A 25,618-nucleotide genomic window follows, 5' to 3' on the forward strand; every position below is an offset into this window, starting at 1 on the left:
GCACTATTCACAATAGCAAAGACTTGGAATCAACCCAAATGTCCGTCAGCGACAGACTGGATTAAGAAAATGTGGCACATATACACCATGGAATACTATACAGCCACAAAAATGGATGAGTTCGTGTCCTTTGTAGGGACATGGATGCAGCTGGAAACTGTCATTCTCAGCAAACTATCACAAGAACAGAAAACCAAATACCACATGTTCTCATTTATAGGTGGGAATTGAACAATGAGATCACTTGGACACAGGAAGGGGAACATCACACACCGGGTCCTATTGTGGGGAGGGGGTAGGGGAGAGGGATAGCATTAGGAGATATACCTAATGTAAATGACGAGTTGATGGATGCAGCACACCAACATGGCACATGCATACATATGCAACAAACCTGCACATTGTGCACATGTACCCTAGAACTTAAAGTATAATAATAAAAAAAAACAGTATATAGATATGAATGTAAAAAAAAGAAAAGAAATGTTTGAAAAGCAGTGATCATTTAAGTGACCCTCAGTTTGGTTAATTGACGATGATATTGATACGAACATTCTGAGTATTTTGCAAGGACAAATTATATCATGAATTTGAAATGATTTTGAAAACTCTAAAGAGTATAATGTATGAGTTTACTAAGGTATTGTTATTATGCATAACAAAAGAGGAATCTGTTACATCAAAATGTGTTAATCATAACTCAATAAAAGTACCTCAGGTGGCCAGGATAGCAAGCCATCTGCAGGTTCTTGAGGAAGATACATGAAAGATACATGAATCTGTTGTCTTCCCCTATTAAGTCTTAACCTTCCAAGAGCAGGAATTGTGTCTGTTTTACTTGCTATCATATTCCCAATTCCTAGAATGGTGTCTGACACAGCAAATCAACATTTGCTGAAAAGTGAATTTATAAAGATTCTCAGAGCAATCATTTTTCTTATTAATGAATACATTGGCCCCCATCTGCAACTCATCCTGATAAGCTGGGCTCAACCAGGGTTGAACTGTCAGAATCTTTTTATTTGTAATCTGGCACCCTGAGTGGCATTAAAGATACCAGCAGTATTAAAGATTTTACAAAGGTAAATATGAAAGACTGCCAAAGGTGGACACTAGTAAGAACAGATTTTAATCCCTAATAAACTATTGCAATAGGGAAGAGGGCCCAATGTAAACAGAAATGAACTTCAATTTGTGCAGAAATGACTGGGTGTTTTAAAGGGTGAATAAAGGAGTAGAAAGAGAGTGAGGCAGGGGCTTGAACATGAGTCAGAAAAGTGGAATTTACAAAAAGCTGAAAGGGTAGGTTTCTCATGTGAAACTCACCTGAATTTGCTAAGTGGCACTTGTGGAAGTTAGACTCAACTCTTCCACAGAGACTAGGAGAGGGGTCCTATTTTCAAGTGTTGGCTGAAATGAACAGTACATTATTTTGGCAGCCTTTACCTTTTCCAGGCAGAAACTTTTGGGGTTCGGAATGCCCATCCTGGTCATGTGACCTTGAGTCATTAGAAAAAATGTTAGTGTTTGTTTAAGTCTTTTAATGAGGGTTGGTTAATGGGGTGGACAAAATCATTTATCAGACAGTCTGCTCAGAGGAGTCTGACTAGTGTTCAGGCATGGATAGGACCTTTGTTAGTCACCTACTTTGATTTTCCTTGGAAACCAACTTAGTTTTGGTGTATATGGTTTTACCTTCCTTAGGGTAAGAATTACAGAAAAAAAGACTAATTTAAATTAAAGAGAATTTGATCCTCCAAAGTCTAGAGCAGTGGACTCAAGTCTCCTACTCTGTGCTTCCTTTTCCCTTGTCCCCACAAAGGCCTTGTGGATCTTTTCAGAGGATCTTCCTTTCAAAATAGGCGGAAGCCCCAGAGCTGTTTTACCAAACCAGCTGTTTAGCATTTTATAGAAGAAATATGAAGAGAGGATCAAGATTCAAAGGGATAAAATCCTCCAAGAAAAGACACCATGAGATCAAATAAAGATTCATTAATTAGCTTGTTTGTGTTCTCTGAAGATGCTGCCCTTCTTGGAACAGTGGTTCAAATTACTGTCCTTGATCAATGTCTTAACTCCCCTACTAGGGCATAGTTTTTGGAAAAGCTTTGACTACCCCTTAGAAGTTTGGAACCACAATATGCAGGGCGGTGAAAGGAAATAATAAATAATATGCTTGAAAGGACCTGGAATTCTTAGCTCCTGTAATCTGACCCTCCTGTTGTTTATATTAAGACCTGGTTTGAGAATTGCTGCATTGACAATGTTTTTAGACCTTTGACTTCTGTGTAAATTGCAGGATGCCTTTTGTAGTGAATGAAATTACTTTGTAACCTCCCTCTGCCTAAGACCTTTCCTTGGCGTAGAAGAGAGAAGAAATAATTCCTCATCTGACAACTTGCTTAAGAGAATGATCTGTCAAAATAGAGAGTTAGTTTTGGTTTCCACCTTGGCTGGATTCACCATGTGTATTTGTCACCAAGGATTACATTGCCAAGGCTTCAATGCAGACAGGAAAAACATGCTTCTTCCTTTGTTGCTTCCCCTTATTGACACTTGCTTGCAAATGCTCATTAAGGGAGAGCAGAAATGTTTCAATAATTATGGAATGTCCAAGAGAACTGTTTAATTCTAAGAAATGCATTTGTTGTCCGAAGGCTAGTTCTTTCCTTCACCTCTATTATGCTCTTCTTCTGTCACCACTCATATTCTAACACTTGAATTACAAGCTCAGCCTTACATAGATGAAAGTAATCATATCAAATTGGAAATGGACAAGATCTTAGAAAACATTTTATATAGCTCCTAAATTTTACCAAAGAGAAGCCTGGGGCCATCCAAAAGCAAGGGTTCTTTTTCAATCACAGCTCCACCAAATCTAAACTTAACAAATGTTTATGCATTTCTTATTGGGTGAAAGACACTGTAAAAGCTGCTATGAGAGACACAAAGATAAGACCAGAATCTTACAAATGTGAATGGGTAAGGAAGATAGAAAAGAGAATGCTTACAGCTAAGCATACAAGAAAATATAAAGCTGACGTAGGCAGCATAAAATTAAAATGCAGGGAAAGTAATTCTTTTCAGCAAAGGATGAAATTTTGTTAAAGACATTAAACAATATAATGGCTATAACAATGGAATGTGTATGGCGTGGTATTAGTCATTTAGCAGACTGCAGCAATAATACAAACCACCCTCCTGCTCGTAAGCAGATATCTAAAAACATATAAATCATGGGTTGTTGACATCAATACTGTAGCCTCTGTGCAGTAAAACTCTCTTTAAACAGCAAGTATTTCAATATTTGTAGATTTTTTATTTATTCTCTCTGCTGGTCAGAACTGTATTGATTTTAAGCAGATTTAATCACTAAAGAAGTATAACTTGTTCATAGCAGAAAGTAAACCAACTTGATTAATTCAGAAAAAACTTTTCTTCATCTACAGTAAAACACCTAAATTTGTACACCCTATAAATAAAATGTAATTAGTGACCAAAGCAAGTTCATGGAGTGTAAGAAAATTGTTTCTCCACACGTTTCACTTAACATCAGATTAAGGCTTAGAGAAAGCGTTTAATGTTAACATTTCTGGGTATGGCTAGCCAATGTACTAATCAAAACCATGTGAGCACACCTGTAATCCCAGCACTTTGAGAGGCTGAGGTGAGCGGATCATGAGGTCAGGAGATCGAGACCATCCTGGCTAACGTGGTGAAATCCCATCTCTACTAAAAATACAAAAAATTAGCTGAGCATGGTGACAGGCGCCTGTAGTCCCACCTACTTGGGAGGCTGAGGCAGGAGAATGGCCTGAACCTGGGAGGAGGAGCTTGCAGTGAGCCGAGATCATGCCACTGCACTTCAGCCTGGGCAGCAGAGTGAGACTCTGTCTCAAACAAACAAGCAAACAACAAACAAAAAACCCATTTGAATTCATGTGAGAATTCAGAATTCACATGGAAATCCTTGGCAAATCGATGAATGTGTGGGCTGGCTGCATCATAAGAGATCAGGACTGGTGGTACAGATTTGAGTATGTTTGAGTATCTGTCCTGAAGAGATGGGAGAGTGGAATTCATTAAATGAGGTTAAATCTATGAGAGAAAATTTATAGAAACAATAGGAACAAGATCAACAATAATAGTGACTAATCATTTTTGAGCAATTATTACATGACAAGCATATCATGTATTTACCCAAATGATTCTATGGGGTATATTTTTATCTAAATTTTTCACATAATGGGACCAAGACTCAGAGATGTTAGGTAAATTTTTAGAATCATACAACTAATAAATTACAGGGATGGGACTGGGACAAAGTTGACTCACTTGTCCCTATGTGGCTGGAACTTTCTCAGTTTTAACGCTGAAAGTCAACTATCTCAGAAACTCCCTCAGTGCCAGGAAAACTGGTATCCACAGTTTCTGGATTACAAAGCTTAAGCTTTCAATTGGTATGCTATACTTCTTCTACTAAGGAGAAAGGGAAGAAAGGATCAGACATGGAAACTTAGGATATATAAATAATTTTTTTTAATGAGAGATAATTATAAAGTCAATACTCATAGGACTATATCTGGCTTCTTAGACTATTGTATCCCCAGCACTTAGCAGTGTATCTGGCATAGAGTAGATGTTCAATAAATATGCAGGGAATTCATTTACTCATTGATGAGTACTAGTGACTAATGAAGAGGTAACAGGATGAAGAGGGCAATATTATATTCCAGAAGAGTCACAGAGAGAACTCTTAGACTGAAATAATAACAATATTTGTTATAATATTTTTTAAGCAAGAGCGATGATTTTGCAAACAAGTGGTTATGAGAGACTTCAAGATTTAGCCTTTGAGAAGAGGGTCCCATGGAAGCTTACACACATTCAGAGAATGAAAATGAGTAAATGGGGATAGCTGCTAATTGTCGATGCTAGGAAATAAAATCAGGATCAAGGAAATAGTGAGCCAAAACAGTGTTTTCTTTTTCCTTTGTCAAAAGAGAGAGTCTCCTTAATTAAAAGAAAGGAGAAGATTCATTGCAGAGTAACAAAATTGTACCCCAAACAAGGGAACACCATAGGAAAGGGTTTCTTCCTGACTCAGGAAAGGCTTGGGGCCAGAACAGTGAGTGAAGGGTTAATGCTAAAGGGGTATTGAAAATTCTTCCTAAAAGATACATAGCAGCATCTCAAATAGATGAAGCTATCGCTCACTTATCTCTTCCTTTAGTCTTTGTCTTTTCAGACTGAACATCTTGTGTTTTGCCAAAGTGAGATGAGTTTGAGCCCCTCATCACGCTAATGGATCTCTTCTGATGTGTTCTAACTGTGTCAGCCTCATTCTTCATAGTCTGTGTGCTAAAGGGAACACAATATCCAAGTGTGGTATGGCCAGCACATGATAGAGCATGGCTGCCACCTCTTATCCTGGATTTGAAATTTATTGTGCAGGTTCAAATTTCATTAGCCTTTTATTTTGCAAGTTACATCAGACTTCAGATTTTGCTACTTGATTATTTTACTTATTTTGCTAATGTGTAATATGTATATTTCCCCCCATAGTTGAAAAAAAAAAAAAAGCAATACTGCTTTAGCTATTGGAGAGGGATCTGTGCTCTAGTTTGTCTGTCATTAATAAACCCCCAAGCTCTGTTCTCATTTCTGAGCCACTCATAATGATTTCCAAGTAGGAACACACACACAGCTGTATCTTCCAACCCTAGGTAAAATTTTGTTTTCTGACACATCACCTGTTTTGAGTTTGAAAATAAGACTAGTTGTGCTGTAAAAGTTATTCAGGAAAGAAGAATATGGAGTAATGAAAAAGTTCATTCCTTTAATCTGTTACCAAACTATTGGTAAAATGTTTCCTTTGATTTCTGCAATCAACCTGTAGACGTGTTAGCTCCCGAGGCAAGTACTAATACAGTGGTTATGCTATTAAAACTTCTGCAGAGCCATTTGTCTTGAAGGGTAGGAAAATTGCATCTAGATTGGGATTGGTTTGATTGCTGCTGATCTAAACATCTCTGAATTATATTTTCTTACATGCCCAAGTAACCTAAAAACCTCACATCAAAGATGAAAGCAGATTGACTTGGCACAACTAGACTTTTTTAAAGAGCCAAAGTGAGTACAATAATAACAGCTTTCAGAAACTGTGAAAATGCTAATGCAAGAAAGTTAGTTCAAATGCAAGCTTAGCCATGGAATTTTATTGAAAAAAATTCATTCAAGCATGAAGCATTTAAATAATGAATTTATAAGAAGAAACACAGAGAGATCATAGTCAGCCATTATTTACAATAAGAAAAAACAAGTACGTTCTAATGATCATAGATTTGAGTACAAAATACTCAAATACTTCGTCTAATTTTTATTTCACTGCCTGTTTGTCATTGGAAGGCCTGTCTGATGATTTGGATAAGTCTCATGGGTGAATAACTTTGTGTTTGCTCAGCAGAGAACAACAGTTGCAATATGTAAATAGGGTGCCTCTTCCCGTTGGATGCTTTGGGATATGTATAATAGATTAAGTTGGCTTTGTGCAGAGCAAACAGGTCTGTATTACTAAGAATATGAATAATGTTGGTTTCCATAATTGCTAACATCTGGCTTTCCATAAATCTGTTAAATTGCATGGAAGCAGAATTAGATTTCTGTATCATAAGTAAAGCAATTACATGGAACTCTGTAGGCAATATGGTCCTATATTCAACTGTGAAATCTTTTCATTCTGGAGAAGTGAAAGCAAATCCTGGTTTTGCGCCCTGTATTTATTGTGCACAATAGGTATGTTTATCTTTATGCTCAGGCTTCTTAATTTATGAGAGAAAATCACTACCAATATATTTGCAACTTTGCAAATGCAAAATAACCAAATATTTTAAAAGCATAATATAGCTGGGCATTAGTTGTCAATTTAGAGATTATTTTAGAGAAAGCCATAAATTACAGACCCTTTTGTAGCCACTGGTGGTAGGTGGGTTGAAATTATACTTCCAGACAATTTCTGGAGCCATTTTTTAATGCTTCCTCTGCTCTTGTTCTCAAGCATTTGACAGAAATTCAAATGTTTGTTTTTTTTTCCTGGGCAAGGGGCAGGGCATTGCCCCTTCTCCAATGTGGTTACTAATTTGCCGTATTTTTTTCTACTTTAAATTAGACTCAAGGGCCTTCACAGATGAGAACTCAACAACAAAATGTGTTCCCTGAAGGGCCGAGTGGTGATTATTCCTTATGCCTATTGAACACTCTAGAGACCGAATTTTGGCAAAGTAGGCATTATAATAGTCTCAGTCTGTGGGTTTCCTAAGAAAGTTAAATCGAATCTATACATTGAACATCCATATAGTATTCTGTTATACTCGGCACTGGGGAGAGAAAGAGAAATAAAATTTAGTGTCTGCCCTCAATGAGCTCACTCTCTCTGGAGGTAGACGTATTAAACATGTAACTCCTGAGAGGTGAATGCAAGGATAGAATTGTGTATAAGGTACAGAGAAAGCAAAAAATCTGTAGTGACTGTCTTGCCATATAAGAGATGGCAATGCTTAACCTGAATTTTTAAGACTGTATAGGAGTAAAAATAGTACAGAAAGGAAAGTGCTTATCAATTAATTAATTTATACCTTATGTTATTCCCTATAGGCCAAGAAAAAGTGAAGAGAGAGAGTACTCTCATAATAAGAAAAAACATGTTTTAAGACACAGTTGCTTCACAGGAAAAAATATGGCCTCTTTGTGGATCTCCCATTGCTTTTTTAAAAAAATTCAGTTAACAAATACATTTTATATATATCTATGGTATACAACATGATGTTTTGAAATAGGAATACATTCTGGAATGGCTAAATAATCAAGCTACATTATACACACACACACACACATATATACATTATACACTTATTTTTTGTGACAAAAATATTCTCAGCAATTTTCAAGAATACAATACCTTGTTATCAACTACAGTCATCACATTTGACAATAGATCTTCTTGAATTTATTCCTTCTGTTAAACTGAAATTTTGTATTCATTGCTTTTGAATGAAAAGGGAGGGGACACACAAGATAACAACTGAAGTGTTACATGACATTTATATGCTATGCTGGGTTTAAAATTTTTGGAAGACCATACATTGGGTGGGTATAGTGTATATAGAAGATAAATGAGAGAAAAACAAAGTAACATGTCAAAGAATATACAACTGTTACGTGTAAAATGACTAATACGTAGTAAGCACTCAACTAAAAAGTAAGAGCTTGGTTTCAAACATTGGTCACCATACTCCCAGATTTAAAACTCCTTTTAGTTGAGAAGAATAAGAGAAATGAAAGAAGATTGAAGAGATAAGAGAGACTATATGAAAGGAGCACAATATGTTCAAATAGAAATACACTTAGAATGGGGTGTGCATGACTAGTAACAGTGAGCAGATATAGTGAGCCTTGATTTTAGTTGACTTGGCATACAGGCATCTTAATTTGGGATCTTTTCTGTAATTTTCAAAGGAGAAATCATTGTTCACTAATGAAATGTCTTGACTAAAGCTAATATTGGTAAGACAAAGCCAAAAAGTAGATCTTGGAAAAAAAAGTATCTTCAAGAAATATTAGAATTTCTTCATGTCATCTACTTTGTATTGCATCATGTGCAAAGAAACTTACGCATAGCAGATAGACCAAAACCAAGTAAACTAGTAGACACTTCCTGAATGGTCTCAGACACTAAGTCTCAGTACTTCTACCAATGAATAGAAGTTACTCAGTAATATATTTCATCTCAGTTTAAGGGAGACATTTTCAAAAGAGTTATTCAAAGGTGGAATCAGGTATTTTGTAAGGTAATGGAACGCCTTTTGGAGAAGGACTTAAGCCAGGGTTGGACAGGTTTGTGTTTGAGATGTTAAGGTCGCTCAAGCTTTAAATGTCAGAATGGGCTGACTGGATTTATGTTTTTATTCCATTCTTGACTGTCAATAAAGAGCGGGACAGTATATTTATGTCTTTCATCAGCATCCATCCATGTAGCTCTGATATTATTTTTTATGCATGGGCAAATATTCTCCTGGCCATTACGATAGTAAGACTTTGATTATAAAAGGCACCTACCAAGAATTGTTCCCACTTCCTTCAAACCTTGGTGGTAGGATCTGGGAGCAGTCTAATTGTCTCAAGGTTGCCCACATTGCCCACTTGTTCCTACTCAGTGGCTGATATATTCACATCTTTCCTAAAAGACTCAGATCTGCATGGGGGTATATGCATACTGTTAATGAATTAACAGTATTTATGGCCTCTGGATGAAATCATTCTTAAGAATATCCTAAGAGAACTTCCTAACTGCTAATGGATGTTTTAGTAATTGGAGTCAGGCAGCTAGCTGTAGGTTTGGGTCTCAGATCAGCCACTCACTAGCTGTATGACAATGGTCATGTTATTTAAGTCTATAAACCTCAGCTCCATTATTTGCAGAATAGGAATAAGGACAGATCCTCCCACACAGAGCAGAACTGACTTGCAGTGTAAATGAGATAATGTGTGTGTGAATAGCTTGGCACAGTACCTGGCATGAGGTAAACGGTCAATGATGTTAGTTAATGCTACTGTAAATGATGGTTGTTTGTTCTCTCAGTTCCCTTGGCTAGATTCTAAGCCTCTGTGCTTCCTATATTGCAGACATCGATGAATGTGCCTTAAGAACTCATACCTGTTGGAACGATTCTGCCTGCATCAACCTGGCAGGGGGCTTTGACTGTCTATGCCCCTCTGGGCCCTCCTGCTCTGGTGACTGTCCTCATGAAGGGAGGCTGAAGCGCAATGGCCAGGTGTGGACCTTGAAAGAAGACAGGTGTTCTGTCTGCTCCTGCAAGGTGAGGCTGATGTGGTGCAGCAGAAATTGAAACTGTTCTTTCTCTTCTTCCCTCACTTTTCTGCCTCCCTACCTCTCTCCCTCAGGCTGTTGACTGTAGTTCCCAAACAGGCTTCTGTTCTTACCTACACTACAGCTAATGATGATGCTAAGGGAAACCTGCTTTGAATTGATTGTGTTCTTAGTGGAAAGTGAGGTGTGAGATTGAGAAGGAACTTCAGGGAAGGGGAAGCAGGGCAGAAAAGCCAATGATAGTCCTCCCACTGAAAGCCTACAGTGCCTTTAAGGTTGGTTGGGTGAGAGTTTTAATGAGCCCTCATCCCACACTTATACAAACTTGCTGATTAAAACTACTCCTTGCCTAAAATAACCACCTGCATGAACTTGCTCACTTTATGACATCATCTAGAAAAGCAAGGCCAACAGACTTGCATCCAGTGCTGAGACAGGTGAATTTTCATTTTAAACAAATGATAATGATAGTATGAGGACTCTTAGAAATTGATGTCTTCTTTGTTATTCTCAGTGATGGGCCATTCCTTATATTAAGTTGTTTGGAAGTGAGTTTAATGCTTATGAAAATAAAATTCTGTCATCATTTAGTTTTGCTTTATGCTTTGCAAAATGGATCTATTAAAGTGTTTGATCTCTTTGTGTTTTATTTTTTCTTTTATTGATCTTGCCTATTTATTTTCCTTTGTTATTGCTCTACTGTAGCTCTTGCCTTGTATGTCTATGTCTGTTGGGATGAGACTATTTATCTTGAGCTTTATGGGCATGGGAACCAAGAGAAATTACTTGCTTAGTAGCCTCTTAGAGAGCCAAGTCTCCTGATAAATTCCCAGTGTGCTCCCAAGAAACAGAACTGAAATGAGGCTTAAGAAATCATCCAGTTCATCCACTTGCCTTCACCTGCCACACATTCACAGACCTGGGGCCACCTAGTTAGGAGGGCCATGTTATCAAGTGCTAGATCATTACTGCCAACACCTGTTTTTTCCCCTTTCACCAAACCTAGTTTCCCACACTCCAATCTAGGTTTATTTTCCCTTATTGGAGCACTTGCTATCTTTCAGCCACCCTGAAATTTAAAAAAAGCAGCAGCATGTTTACCTTTTACAACACTACTTTAAAAGACAGTGAAACTGAATTTCCATGGGATAAAGTAACTTGCCGTAAGTATTAGAGATATAAATGTCTAAGCTGTGACTTGAACTCCATTTGCTTGGCTCAAAGTTCATAGTTTTTCCATCTTGTCAGATGGCTTGTAACACTCTACAGATGATATTTATTGGTGTATTTTAAACTAATTAGGTAACTGGAAATCTAACTTGACTGAGTTCAGACTTTCAACTCAGACTTTCGACTCTCAACTTTCAACTAGATTCCATGTACTTCCTTGTATCTAAGTCACTGGTGAGACATTCCCTCAAGGGGTTTTGAAGTTATTAAGTATAATATTTAATTACATGGTGCTGACTCAAAGGGCAAAATTTTTTAAGAGAAGAAAAATCTCATTGTGGGTTAGAATATTTCCATAATTCTTTATGGAAGAGGATGGCAATTAGGTCTCCCATTCAGCCAGCAGAATCGGGATGAATTCTTTGCTAGATCATTTCAAGAAAATGTTGTGTTATTAAACTTTTGAGGATGATCATTACATATCCCCACATGCTTTTTGGGCTTTCTAGGTCCCCAGTCCCTGGGAAATAGGCAAAGGACATTAGTGGAGTCTTGACTAGTATGAGAGTAAAATTCTTCTTTCAGTTTTTGTTTTATTTAAGCTATAATGAAGCAGGGAACTTACTAATCATTGAAAATTTCCCAGAGATTCTTTAATTAACTGTGTTAATAATCCAAGCAACCTAAATTTATTATTCTGTTTTGAATCCTAAAGTGTTTCCAAAGTCTTATGAGAATTAGACTGAAATTGCCACAGGGGATAAGCAATTCTTGTAATCTAATTTTGTTAATATGATGCACCTTCACTGCAAACCACCCCAATTTCTGAATAAAGTACAGGCAGATTTCTGTACCTAAAACTTTTGTTTGTTTGTGTTCTACATGTACTCATTTCCCACTTATAGCACAGTTTCCCAGAGGTTGTGGAGGAGGAAGAGAGCCTGGTTTAGGAGCTGAATTAAGAATCCTAAATCAGATTCTGTAAGTCACCATTATAAAATGAACTGTTTGTGGCCCTCCTTGTTTGTTTCTATTATTTGAAGTTGAAAGTGCTCTATTTCAATTTGATAAGAAATATCTCCAATACTTACACATCCAAATGGATGACTATAATGGCATCATCTTGGAAGCTAAGAAATAAAATCAAGGTTGGGGTATAAAGTACTATCTTTTCAATCATATCCTTGATGTTTCAAATTTAAATACCATCAAACTATGCAACAACAGAATTACACAAACCAACAAAAAGTCAAGGCTTACTGCTGAAAGAAGTAGAGTTAAAATTCTTTTAAGAGGCTACTTTCCCCTTTGAGAGTCAGCACACCAGGTTAGCTACTAGTGTTTCATGGTAATTGAAAAAAAGGCCTTGAAACATGTCCACAGATGAATAGAGTTCAATGATGAAGCTAGGCTGGCATAAATGGATTTGGGCTTTTGTTTAGATGCTATGCACTTCCTTGGCAGTGACAATGTTTCTGTGCACCTTTAGACCACCTAGTTAATTAGGTACAGAAAGATTGCTGCACAGCTTAAAACTTATGTCCCTCCAGCATTATTTAAACCACAGAAACCCAGAAGAAAAATGGTTGTCTATCTCGGATTGATCCCTAAATCTTGGTTACAGGCCAGCTTCTTTTCATAGATACCCATCTGTGGCTCTTCCATTCATAAATTTGTCCAGGACTTTAGGAAGACATCTTTAGTTTCTGCCTATGCTACATGGGAAGGTAGTGACATCCCCAGCTTATTCGTTTCCATGAAATGTAGTATTTTAGTATGAGTAATTGTATTTATGTTGCAGATCGTGGAGATGAAGACGGAAATGGATACACAAACAACCACTTGTCATATATGCTAGAGCTATGAAAAATTTGCTGTGGTAATGCAGAAAGGGGAAGCATAGTTGGTTTTACATTCTTGGATTCAACCAACCTCGATCAGAAATATTTAAAAAGCAAAGATAATGTAAATTGAAAATAATGAAATATTTCATTAACATCCTATTAGGTATTATTAGTAGTCTAGAGATGATTTAAAGCATATGGGAGGATATTCATAGGTGGTTTGCAATACTGTGCAGTTATATGCAAACACTATGCCATTTTATATAAGGGACTTGAGCATCTGCAGATTCTGGTATCTGTGCAGAGGTCCTCGAACCAATCCCCCAGAGATACTGAGGGACAACTGAATGCTCTACTCTGGGAAGATGCAGAAGCGAATAGGGAAAGCCTTTCACAGAGGAGGTGATCTTTGAAGGGGACCTTAAAGGATGAGGAATTTAATCAAGTAGAGATGTAGGGGAAGGTGAATCCCAAACAAAAGGGAACTGTAAGAGCAAAGATGCAGAAGTGTAAGAATGTATGTTGTGTTAGAAATATGAAGTGAATGATGAGCTTAAAATATCAAGAGCAAAAAGAGTATAAGAAGGGTATAGTCAATGATGAGCTGGGAGATTAAGGCTGAAGACAGAGCCAGGCCATGGAATTTAGACTTCATCCTGTGGGCAGCAAATGATCATAAGAGAGTTTACATTTGGAATTGGCAGGGCCCAATCAAGGTCTGATTGACAGAATGATGGATGACCTGAGCAGATAAAAGCTAACTAGAAAGAAATCACTTAGGCAGAGGTAAAGGTTCAGAGGAGTAAAGATGAAAACCTGAAAGAGGGATAGAGAAATAACATCTAATGGGAGAAAATGCAGAAGTGAAAAATAGGTCCTGATGACTGCTGTTGCTAGAGACTTATTGTCTGTGGTAATGTCTTCCCTATTCTCTGGGCAAAAAAAAAGCTCCTGACTAGCAAGTTTGAGACATAGCTGCCCATTTTCTCAGGTGAATAGGATTCAGGTGCCATTGATAAGCGTAAGAACCAGGGTCTGCAAGTTGGGCTTGTATGCTACTACATCTATACCTACATGTACACTTATACCTCTACCTATCCTATTATGAGTAGTAACTGGATAGTCTAGTGGGAGGAAGACCGCAAATTATGATGGCCAGATAGTGTTTCTATGATTTCATACAGTTAAAAAATGTGAGTAGCATTCATCTTCAAAACAATAATATTAAGACTTGAGCAGCGTTAGTTCTTGAATTTTTCTGGGGGTTAGAGAGGAGTAGGGAAAAGGATACCATAAATAGCCAGTAAACTTCCATGCTATAATAAAGTCAGGGACGAATTACTGTGGAAAGGAAAGGCAAAGTGGAGAAGACCTTTTCCATGAGATTGCCTGGAATCATGGCCATCTAACCTGGTTTATATAAACCTATTTCCAGGAACTGAAGATGGTCATGCCAGGGACCCTCTCAAAAGCACTCATGTATCCCTTTCTGGCAAAGAGGAAAGAATCTGATCTACAAGGAGCAGTCAGCACACTGGTCCTGCCTTCCTAAGAATAGCACTTACTCACAGGAAGCAGCCAGGGAAGAGTCTGGTCTGTGCCTGGGGCCAGGATAGAAGTAACCTCTCTGAATTCCAGAAAACTGCTCATAAAAATGCTTTACCTTGCTCTTTGAACCCAACTAGCAGCATTATAAATATATTCTTATCTATGGTGGTTTTGATGGTTGGAGTTAGCTGTGCAAGCTGTAAGATTGTGTTCTTTTTCTTGGAAAGAGGAACTTATTGGCAGGTTTCATTTGGCACTCAAAACTCTAGGGGTCCTGTAAAGGAACAGGGTGTCTCTTTCCGTTTCCCAGACTCTTTCTCCTGTGGTACTTCAAAACCCTGCTTTGTCTTTGCATGAGCTTGAATGTTACACCATGTTGCCTCCCCATCTGACTGGGTGATGTTGTTTCTCCATCAATGATTTTGAAGCTTTGCACCAGAATCACCTGCAGAGCTTGTGAAACTTTCATCACTGACTCTACCCTCAGTATTTTCTGGTTCAGTAGATCTGGGGAGGGGTGGGGGTGCAAGAATTTGCATTTTTCAGTAGTACCCAGGAGATAGTAATGCTGCTGGTTTGAGGACTGCCTCTTTGAAAACCTTTGCCCCAAGAATCCTTCTGGTATCACTTTATCTAAGATTAGTTTTTTCTATCCCCTAGCCTCCTCATGATGCAAAGGTGCATCATAGTGGAAAATCATTATTATGAAAGTTCAGGTTAGGGATAAGTTTCTGTTTTGTTATTAGTTTTCTACATGGAAAAGGCATTTCCCTCTCTGGGCTTAGTTTCCTCTTCATTAAAATGAGATAACTGGATAAAATGACTGCTAAATGTGTTTCTACCCCAGGTGTTAGGACTAAGGGACTAGTTTGTGGACTGTGACCTGAAAGCAAAATTAATGCTTTCTAAAAAGATTGGAAATCACAGCTCAATTTGTATGTGAGAAAGTAGAATAGGTGCATCTAGATTACCAGCCCTAATTTCATAGTCTATATATCAGGCATCAGCAAGGTTTTTTTCTTTAAAGGGTCATGTTGTAAATATTTCATGTTTTGTAGACCATAAAGCTTCTGTCCCAAATACTCAATTCTGCCATTGCAGTGTGAAAAAAAAATGTCCCAAATACTCAATTCTGCCATTGCAGTGTGAAAAAGACCCACAGGCAAAATGTAAATGGACAAGGGAACTTGTGTTCCAATAACACTTCATTTACAAAAACAGGCATCAGGTTGAATTTGGACCATGGGCATCAGTTTTCAACCCAATGTTTATCTTACTGTTTTACAGAAATGATCTGACCTATGTCTACCTTCTTGATTTAAAAGTTTCAAAACTCTATGGCAGAAAAAAACATGAGTGATATTATGTAATCTGGAGTAAATATATCAGTGTGTTGACTATTCAGTATTAAAATTTATAATTAATAGCAAAAAACTATAATTTTTCCATGGCATAAGAAAAAAATATTTTTTATTTGATAGGAAAGTTTATTTCCCTGCTTTTTAAAATTCAGAAGCACTTTAACTATTACAATAGTAATTAATTGCTTGTCATTGAACTTGCAGTATAAAACTGCATCAAAACAGTTTCTGTGGCAGAAGATTGCGAAAATACATCTTTGGCATATAAGTCGGGATTGTTCAAACCACCCATAGGATAGAGATCAAGCTCTGGAAAGAGCCTCAAAGATCTCTGACAAAAGGATTACTTATCATCAGTGGGATCCATACTCTCCCCAAATTTAGTTTCTAGTACAATTGTGCTCTGTGAGCTGATGCTTTGTAATGGCATTCTCATTGTATTAATGGAGCCACCTGTGACATTTTCATTATTAAAAATGATTTTCTTGACAGTTACCCTGTAATTCAAAGGGAAAGTGAACATTGCCATTGTTCTGAAACACATTAGAAGCTAAGAGGGTCCTATTTGGCATTTTCACATAATTGATGAGATGTGAAATTGCTTTATTTTGTACTAACCCTGGAGGCTATCCATTTATTCTTATTCATTCTTTTAATCAGCATGCGAGAAGAAAACTGACATTCTTATCGAGTCTCAGAGCCTGTTGTGCAGTAAACTCTTCTGAAAGAATTTATCCCTTTGTTTGATGCCGGCCACAGACACAGCCATGCTGGTTCCCAAGGCATGATCCTTCTACACTTGGGAAGAGTCATAGTGTGCCATTGGAAGCCGAGCTGATCAAATGGTTTTATGTTGTAGCTATCATTACTTTGCTTAGTTTTTGTTGGTTAAAGTAAGTCTTCAGGGAGTCATTTGGGGTCATGGTGACACAAGCAAAATATATTAGTGAGTTAAAATAATATGAGCTGTGTGAGTTAAAAATATGAGTTAAAAATATATGAGCTGTAAACCAAAGACCTATTGTTGGAAAATTCCTAGGATCAGGACACTTCCTTGTCCTGACTAGCTGGATTCTCTGATTCAATTCACTTGCTAAAATATAGACTCTCTTGCTTTCTCTCTATGTACATGTTTGCATATGCATGCAAATGTATATGTGTGTGTATAATCTTTCATCTCTTGATATTTTTGGAACACCATGATTTCTTGTTATTTGTACAGTAAAAGATCCAATGCACACAATGCATTTTTCAGCCTGTTGTTATATATGTAGCTGGCATGTCTCCTTTCAATTCTCCTTAAAGGATATAAAGCTTTTAAGGTTTCCACTTTAGCTGACACTAAATATCTCAGCAAGCTCTGTCTGATTATTCAGCGTTGTTGTGGATAAAGTAGATAAAGACCTTGAGGGCAAGTCCATCAAGTTTTCAGATGTCACTAAGCTGTGAAGGAGGGTAAGCTATAGTAGATGACAGAAATAGCATTTGCAAAACATTATGACAGGAAGGAGAGATGGAATGGATCTAACAATATGAAATGCAACAGAGATAAACATCAAGTTGTATAGTGGCTGCCCCTAAACAGCCAACTGCACGAGATGAGATAGGGCTTAATGAGGTTTTAGTCTTCATTAAGCTCAATATTAGCCAACACTATGGCTCAATCAAAGAAAGTAAATACAGTCATGCCTCACTTAATGACAGGGATACATTCTAAGAAACGAGTCATTAGGCTTTTTCCTCACTATATCAACATCATAGAGTATATTTAAACAAACCTAGATGGAATAGCTTACTACACACCTAGGCTATTTGGTATAGTCTGTTGCTTCTAGGCTATAAACCTGGACAGCATGATACTATACTTAGTATTGTAGGCAACTGTAACACAGTGGTAAGTATTTGTATGTCTAAACATACAAAAGGTACAGTAAAAATACACATAAAAGATGAAAAATGGTATACCTGTATAGAACACGTACCATGAATGGAGTTTACTGGACTAGAAGTTGCAGTAGGTGAGTCAGTGAGTGAATGTTGGGTGCATGTGAAGGCCTAGGATATTACTGTGCGCTTCTGTAGACTTTATGAACCTTGTAAACTTAGGCTACACCAAATTTTGAAAAACAATTTTTTTCTTCAATAAATTAACCTTAGCTTATTGTAACTTTTTTACTTTATAAACTTTTTAATTTTTGTAACTTTTGACTCTTGTCTAATGACACTTAGTTTAAAACAAACACATTGTACAGCTGTACAAAATATTTTCTTTATATTATTCTATAATCTTTTTCTATTTTTAATTTTTTTAAACTTATTAAACACAAAAACACACCTTAACCTAGGTCTCCACAGGGTCAGGATTATCAATATCACTGTCTTTCACCTCCATATTTTCCTCCATGTGTTGTCCCACTCCATGTTTTCCTCCATGTGTTGTCCCATCTCCAGGGACGATAATACCCACAGAGCTGTCATCTCTTATGATAACAATGCCCTCTTCTGGAATACCTCCTGAGGACTTGCCTGAGGCTGTTTTAGTTATCTCTTTTTTTATAAGTAGAAAGAATACATTCTAAAATAATGATTTAAAAAGATAGTATACTAAATACATAAACCAGTAAGCTAACCATTTATCATTATCAAGCAGTATGTACTGTAAATGACTGTAGGTGATATATTTTTATACAACTGGCAGCTCAGTAGGCTTGTTTACACAGACATCATTACAAACATGTGTGTGAGTAATGCACTGCATTATATAATGGCTGCGATGTCACTAGGTGACAGGAATTTTTCAGCTTCATTAAAATTCTATAGGATCACCTTTGTATGTGTAGTATGTCAATGACCAAAATTTCATTGTGTGGCACATGACTTTATTGAAAAAAGCCTGCATTAAAGAAAGTACAACGCTTAAAAAAAGGTGAGCACGAAACTCAATTCACTCTTTCTTCAAAGACCGTTACTGAATAATTCTATTTAGTTCTCTCTCAGCTACCTCATTTGAGAAATAGGGATATATATACATATTCCACAAAATATCAGGATTAAATGTGATCATGCATGTAAATGCCTCTGCACAATATATAACATAAGCATTAAATGTATGGTAGAATATGATGATGATGATGATGATGATGATGATATATACTTAAAACTGTTGAAAGAGAAGGCAGCTATGACAGTGAAAGGGTTATAAATGATGGGACTGGTCAAGAAATTCGACGTGTTTACCCAGAAGTGAAACATCTCAGTGAATACATAAGAGCTGTCTTCTAAAAACTGAAGAATTGAAATATGACAGTTTGGAGTTCTATTATTACCGAAGGTATGGATTCAGATTAATGGATAGAAGTAATGAGAAGTCTGATTTTTTACTTTATAACATGTACAGAGATGCACGCCAAATTCTCTCCATAGTGGTGAATTCAAGACTAGAGAACCTCAAGCACAGACTTGAACACTTTTGAATATGGCTGCTGTAAAGAGGATTCAGCTGTAGGTCAGGAGGCTTAGTTATATGTTCTTTAAGGTATCTTCCAGCCCTGAGACTCTGATTTTTTAAAATACTCAACAAATTAGTTTTAACCATGAATGGTGATGACAGGTCTTACCTTAAATTTTCAGGAATGAAGAACATTGTTTAAGAAATTACTGTAAGCAACAGATGTATAAAAAAAAGACACATTGCAAAATGTTTAGTCTTACTGCTGAAGTGCTGCTGACTTTCAATTTTTTATAACTATGAGTCCTCAGAGCCAATTCTTCAAAAATTGTACTGTGCTTACAATATGGAGAACTGCCATAAGATGGAAAGAGGCACCGGATTATACCCCCCTGTAGTACACAACCTTAAGGCAGTCTTGCCGAAGATTTTGAGACCATAACAGTTGGTGGTGCTGCTTGGAGAATCACTACCTACCTATGCCATCTTGGATAACTGGTTTAGCCTCTCTGGGTTTAAGTTAATTCTTCTGTATAAAGGGCATAATCAGACTTCCTTTCACAGTTGGGACAGGGATATAGTTAGATGAATGTATTTGAATATGTTAAGTGGTATCATGGAAATACAGGAGCATGATTTTCCACTCAAATGACTTATTGATCATATATGCATTTTTAGCTGCTTACTTATAATTCTTACTTAGAAGTATGATTTTTAAGAACCCTTTTAAAAAAGATTTTCAAAAAACATGTTGACTTTTTGTTAAACTTAGAAATGTTCCTATTTTTATTTTTTCTGCTCTGCAAGCAAAATCAGGGAAAGAAAGGGTGTGTTTGTGTGAACACACATGCGTGCTTCAGTTTTGAACAGAATGAGAGGGGGCCAGGGGATGACTAAGAATCCAAGAAGTTCAGTTCTCATAGCGTAGCTGCCCATCATGTCCTAAATGATGAGATCTCCTTAACTTCATTTCTAAACAGGATGGCAAGATATTCTGCCGACGGACAGCTTGTGATTGCCAGAATCCAAGTGCCGACCTTTTTTGTTGCCCAGAATGTGACACCAGGGTCACAAGTCAATGTTTAGACCAAAATGGTCACAAGCTGTATCGAAGTGGAGACAATTGGACCCATAGCTGTCAGCAATGTCGGTGTCTGGTATGTTGGCTTCCTACAGGGCATTGAGCCTTTACTCTGAAAGAGGTTACAAATTCAGTTGTCTGTGGGACCTAGTTCCCCTTTTTTCATAATATTATACAGGGAGCTCTGGGGGGCCTGTGGCTAAGGGTCATGTTCTCTGACTAAAGATATTCAGGTTGTATTTGAAACACTGTACAAAGTAAAAAGCACATACTTATGGGACAGATTTGACCCAAACAATGACAGTTTACAGCTATTACTAATAAGAAATCAAGATCAAGAAAAATCTCTGCAAGAAAGGAAGCTTTCAAAACCTTGACTAGTCACTTGTAGTCCTGACAGAGCTAAATCTTTCATTTCTGTGCCATAACCCTTAAAGATTTCAATATAAGAGGTAACAAAATATAGTAGAAATATCAGAGATTTAATCATAGAGACCTAGAATCTAAACCTGGTCCTCCCACATGCTAGCTTAACATGGTTACCTTGAGTAAGTCCTAGCATTTTACTATTCTTTCCTCAAGTGGATACAGGTGTGTGAGTACATCTGCGGGAAAGAATGGGCTGTCATGAAGATTACAAGATATGTAAGAAGGACAAATACAGTACTTGGCTCAGAGAAGGTACTTAGTGTATGGTAGTGACTATTGTTAGTACTTCCTACCTTGAAAAATCTTTTCAGATACTACGTGTTTAAAAAGAAAAAAATGATGGTTGTTATAAATATTAATATAGGGCTACTAATGGAATAATTAGATTTGAGAAAGTCCAGAGAAAATGCTTAATTTCTTGACCAGGTTCTTTCAGTTTCAAATGATATCACAAAGATTTCTAGCAATGGGAAGACTTTTAGGACACATTGGCATGGAATTTGATGTCCCATATGTGAAGTCACAACCATGGAACATTCTGAGTTGATTCATAATGGATATTATTAGCTGGGTGTCCACAGTTTAACATTTGCTGACATGAATGATTCTCATTTTATGGGTACTGTATGAAAACAAGCATTCAGATACATTATGCTCTAATTTCCATCAGATTTTTAAAAATCTTCAGGTGAATGTGCAGATAATCTTAACAGAGTATGTTTTTCTTAATCACTCCTACAACTGAGAAGTAAGACTCAGATAAATAAAAATTGTAGTCATTTTTTAAAACTCCCACCAAAGGACAAACAAATCAATACAACTGTAGAATTAGTTTCCCTGTGAGACTAGCAAATTGTATTTCTTTTCCAAGAAGCTAATCATCAGGCATCCAGAGGAATTGGTATTAATTTTATGCATGAAATTTTCATAGATAGAATTTCAGAAGTATATCCTCTTCCATCCCAGCCCCTGAGATGAATATTTCTCAGGAAAACTGAAGCTGTTAAACACATAACTTATGAATTACTTGAGAATAATGTGGGTCATGCTTAATAAATATTTGTCAAGACTTTTCATGTGCCAGACTTTGTATGATGCAACAGTGAGCAAGATACACATGGCCTATACCTACACAAAGCCCATAGTCTTATGGAGATGACTGAACAATTAAACAAGTTACCATACATTATGAGGTGTTATGCCATAGATTGTAATTCATGATAGCAGAGGAAGAAGATGCATAGTGAAATAGTTTTATTGTGGGCAGCTCAGTGAAGCCACAGATGCCAGATGCTGAGACACACGGAGGCTCCATTTGAACTGCAATCTAGAAAGTCCAGTGGACACATGTTATATTCAAAACCATTCTGAAATGGTTCTCTTGACATTACCCAATCTTAACTTTAAATCTAATTGAAATATTATAGTGCTTCAGGTTGTGCTTTTGACCTTAAGAGAAACTCATTGCTCTTTATATACTAGACAGTATCTTATAATTTATTTATTAGCCTTTAATGACCAAAACTGTGCTAAACATGATAGCAAGTAAAAAGCCCAAAGCCTGAAAGCTCAAAACTTAATGTGGAATTGTACTGATTATGATATGATTATAAGTATCATGTTAAAATAATTATAGGCCGTGCTTGGCACACAAAGAAGCTCACCTAGATCTTTCTGTGTACTGCAGTATAGACAGTCGGCAAAAGCATTCTGAAAGAAGTGAGACCTATAGTAGGTCTTCAAGGAGGAAGTGTATTATATCCTCAATGGTGTCAACTAGAAACATTCAGTGATGAGAATTACTGTGCTCTCATTCCCCTTATATGACTTGGGAATAAACTTATGCATAGGAACAATAATGAGACTTTTTTTGCTTTTCCTCTACAGGAAGGAGAGGTAGATTGCTGGCCACTTACTTGCCCCAACTTGAGCTGTGAGTACACAGCTATCCTAGAAGGGGAGTGTTGTCCCCGCTGTGTCAGTGACCCCTGCCTAGCTGATAACATCGCCTATGACATCAGAAAAACTTGCCTGGACAGCTATGGTGTTTCAAGGCTTAGTGGCTCAGTGTGGATGATGACTGGATCTCCCTGCACAACCTGTAAATGCAAGGTAATTGGATGTTCTGTGGATATTGAAGCCTTGAACAATTGCCAGAAAACACTTGCAGGAGGTCCACTCCTGATGTTTCTGAATGCACAGGTTCACTGGACATGGTGGAAACTCTGGCATAAATTTACTTCTGATAGGAATTTAATGTGTATGAATATATCATAGCTGCACCTGTAAAAAGGCAAATTCCAAATAAGCATGAAATATAAGAATTGCTCCTGCCTTTGAACTACAGAATTTTGACAATTGATTCTAGGCTGAATTATGGCAGATTTAGGATCTTTTGACCTGCATATTAAATAAAAAGGAAAAAAAGAAGAAGGAAGGGAAGAAGAAAGAAGGAAGGGAGGGAGGGAAAGAGGGAAGGAGGGAGGGAAAGAGGGAGGAAGGAAGGAAACCAGTCAACTTCCTTTCATTCTGGGAAAGTTTCAAGTTCTTTTCTTAAACCGTCAATGTTAGGAAAAAAAAAAAGTCCTCTCAAGTTGTTTTGTTTAATTATCAGAGTGCCTAAGGTGGGGACCTGCAGCTCTTGCTACAGCATTTCATTAACAGTGATTATTTCCCTGACTTTTTGGAGGAGTTTTCATGGACATCCTCATGTGTCATTAAGATTAAAAAACTGACCATTCTCTCCCTTCAAAGCTCATGAAGAGCTGGAGTGGTAGCTGATTTGGAACAATCATTAGTTAGTGTCAAATCTCTGCCAAAACATCTGTTTAAGATTACCATGATCAAACATGTTAAAACTAGGAGTCTACTTGGTCCCATCAAACCTTGGCTCAGCTTCAGGCATCAGTGGAAGCTTCCCAACTTGCCTCTTTATGCTGTTATAAACGTAGATTTTTTTTTTTTTTTCTGGGAAAGTATCATCTTAAGATGTAGCCCCAACAAAAAAAAGATACTATCAGACTTCATGTAGAAAACAGTCCATGGTCCCATTTGTACCTTCAGCTCCAAAGAACTAAATGATCAAGATACATGGAGACCTCTGTTACTTATTTGATAATTATATGGAATTATAAAGGTATATTTATATTAGTACATAAAATTATTTTTAATGAATTTAAAAGTATTTGTGTACCCAAATATGCACTATCCCCTTCATAGTCACCATGACAGATTTTATGCAAACCTTACTGGACCCCATCTTGGACTCGCCTGCAGATTGTTAGAGGTACTTTCAAATAGCTTCTTAAATGACAAATTGCTATCTTTTAGGAGTTATGGAAAGAATCTCACTTGGAATAAGTACAGCAAACAGGTCGTGTGAAAAGTTGGAAATCCCAGGGAGGTCTCCTAAGCAGGGATTGAGTGCAGGTGGTGTGTGAAATTGCACTGCTAGCAGAATCCCAGTGAGCAGTACCCTGGAGGGTCTGTCAGTCCTTCCTTCCTTTCTACCCTTTCTCTAGTTTTTTTCCTAGCAGTTTTTCTAGTCATTTTTATATGACTTCTTGGAGTTTTATAAACTTCTTGAAGTTTGTCTCAAAATGCAGAAGCTTGTTTTGAGTATAAAAATTGCAGACTGCTAATGAATTTATATTCTGTGTCTCAACTGGCTAACGCATGTTTCTTTGATGTACAGAATGGAAGAGTCTGTTGTTCTGTGGATTTGGAGTGTCTTCAAAATAATTGAAGTATTTAAAATGGACTCATCGCAGAAGAATGGACAAAATGACCATCCAACGTGATGAAGAATAGGAATTGGTGGTTTGGGGTTTTTTGTTTGTTTGTTTGTTTTAACCACAGACAATTGCCAAAGTTTCCATCTGAGGAAGGTGTTTGGAGGTTGCCTTTTGGACCTACCACTTTGCTCATTCTTGCTAACCTAGTCTAGGTGACCTACAGTGCAGTCCATTTAAGTCAATGGTTGTTAAAAGAAGTTTCCCGTGTTGTAAATCATGTTTCCCTTATCAGATCATTTGCAAACACATTTAAATGATCTCATGGTAAATGTTGATGTGTTTTTTGGCTTATTTTGTGTACTAACATAATAGAGACTCAGCTCCTTTTATTTATTTTGTTGATTTATGGATCAAATTCTAAAATAAAGTTGCCTGTTGTGATTTTTGTCCCATCTACTGTATACTTAGTGCTGAGATCCTTGTAAAATGTTTTGATGAAAATATATATGTAGAGTCCAATTGCATTATACATACATTTCAAAGTGTTGAACCTTCTTAAATGCCTACTCATTCCACTTAAACAAGCTGAAGCCAAGTATGACAAAGAAGGGAAGGACCAAAAACAAAGAATTCTTTTAAAGAGAACTCTTGTCTCTTTTGCAAAAAAAAAAAAAAAAAATTAACTCACAATTTAGAAGCAGCAATGCTTAAAGCCTTTCTTGGCTTTGAAAGCAAAATTAACTTTGTGTCAGATTTATGCAGTACTTGATCATTTATAAAGCGTCACAGTTAGTTATTAATAAAGTTATAATCATAGTACATGTCAGAAGTATTGTCCCTATATTACAGAAGTGTGAATTAAGGAGTTCCAGTCAACTAATTTGTTTAGAACTAGTTGATTTACAGTGTGTTGGGATTGTTATCAAGTCTCCTAATTCCTGTTCAGTGTTTTTTTCTACTTAACTACATTGCCTCTCATATACATGAGGGAGACACCTTTAAGAAAATCTATTTGTATACTCAGAAGTTATTTTAGAACAGTGAATGTTTTCACTTGAGCCAATGCCGTATTTTTAAGAATTTTCAGTTATTAAGTTTTACAAAATGAATAAAATGT

General features: G+C 36.9%; 1 protein-coding gene across 4 annotated transcripts in view; it reads left to right on the top strand.

Annotated features, from left to right (window-relative positions):
- The window catches only part of NELL1 (NEL-like 1 (chicken)), a 995,550-nt gene extending 970,590 nt beyond the window's left edge, over window positions 1-24,960 (top strand). For all 4 annotated transcript variants that reach the window (XM_011937505.1, XM_011937506.1, XM_011937507.1 and 1 more), the window contains 4 exons: window positions 9,682-9,875; window positions 20,238-20,414; window positions 22,655-22,879; window positions 24,462-24,960. In XM_011937505.1, the coding sequence (XP_011792895.1) occupies window positions 9,682-9,875; window positions 20,238-20,414; window positions 22,655-22,879; window positions 24,462-24,512 (647 nt within the window). In that variant the 3' untranslated portion in view covers window positions 24,513-24,960. The remainder of the gene's footprint in view (window positions 1-9,681; window positions 9,876-20,237; window positions 20,415-22,654; window positions 22,880-24,461) is intronic.
- The last annotated feature ends 658 nt before the right edge of the window (window positions 24,961-25,618 follow it).

Source organism: Colobus angolensis, unplaced genomic scaffold, assembly GCF_000951035.1.
Source record: "Colobus angolensis palliatus isolate OR3802 unplaced genomic scaffold, Cang.pa_1.0 Scaffold164, whole genome shotgun sequence".
NCBI classification, from domain to species: domain Eukaryota; kingdom Metazoa; phylum Chordata; class Mammalia; order Primates; family Cercopithecidae; genus Colobus; species Colobus angolensis.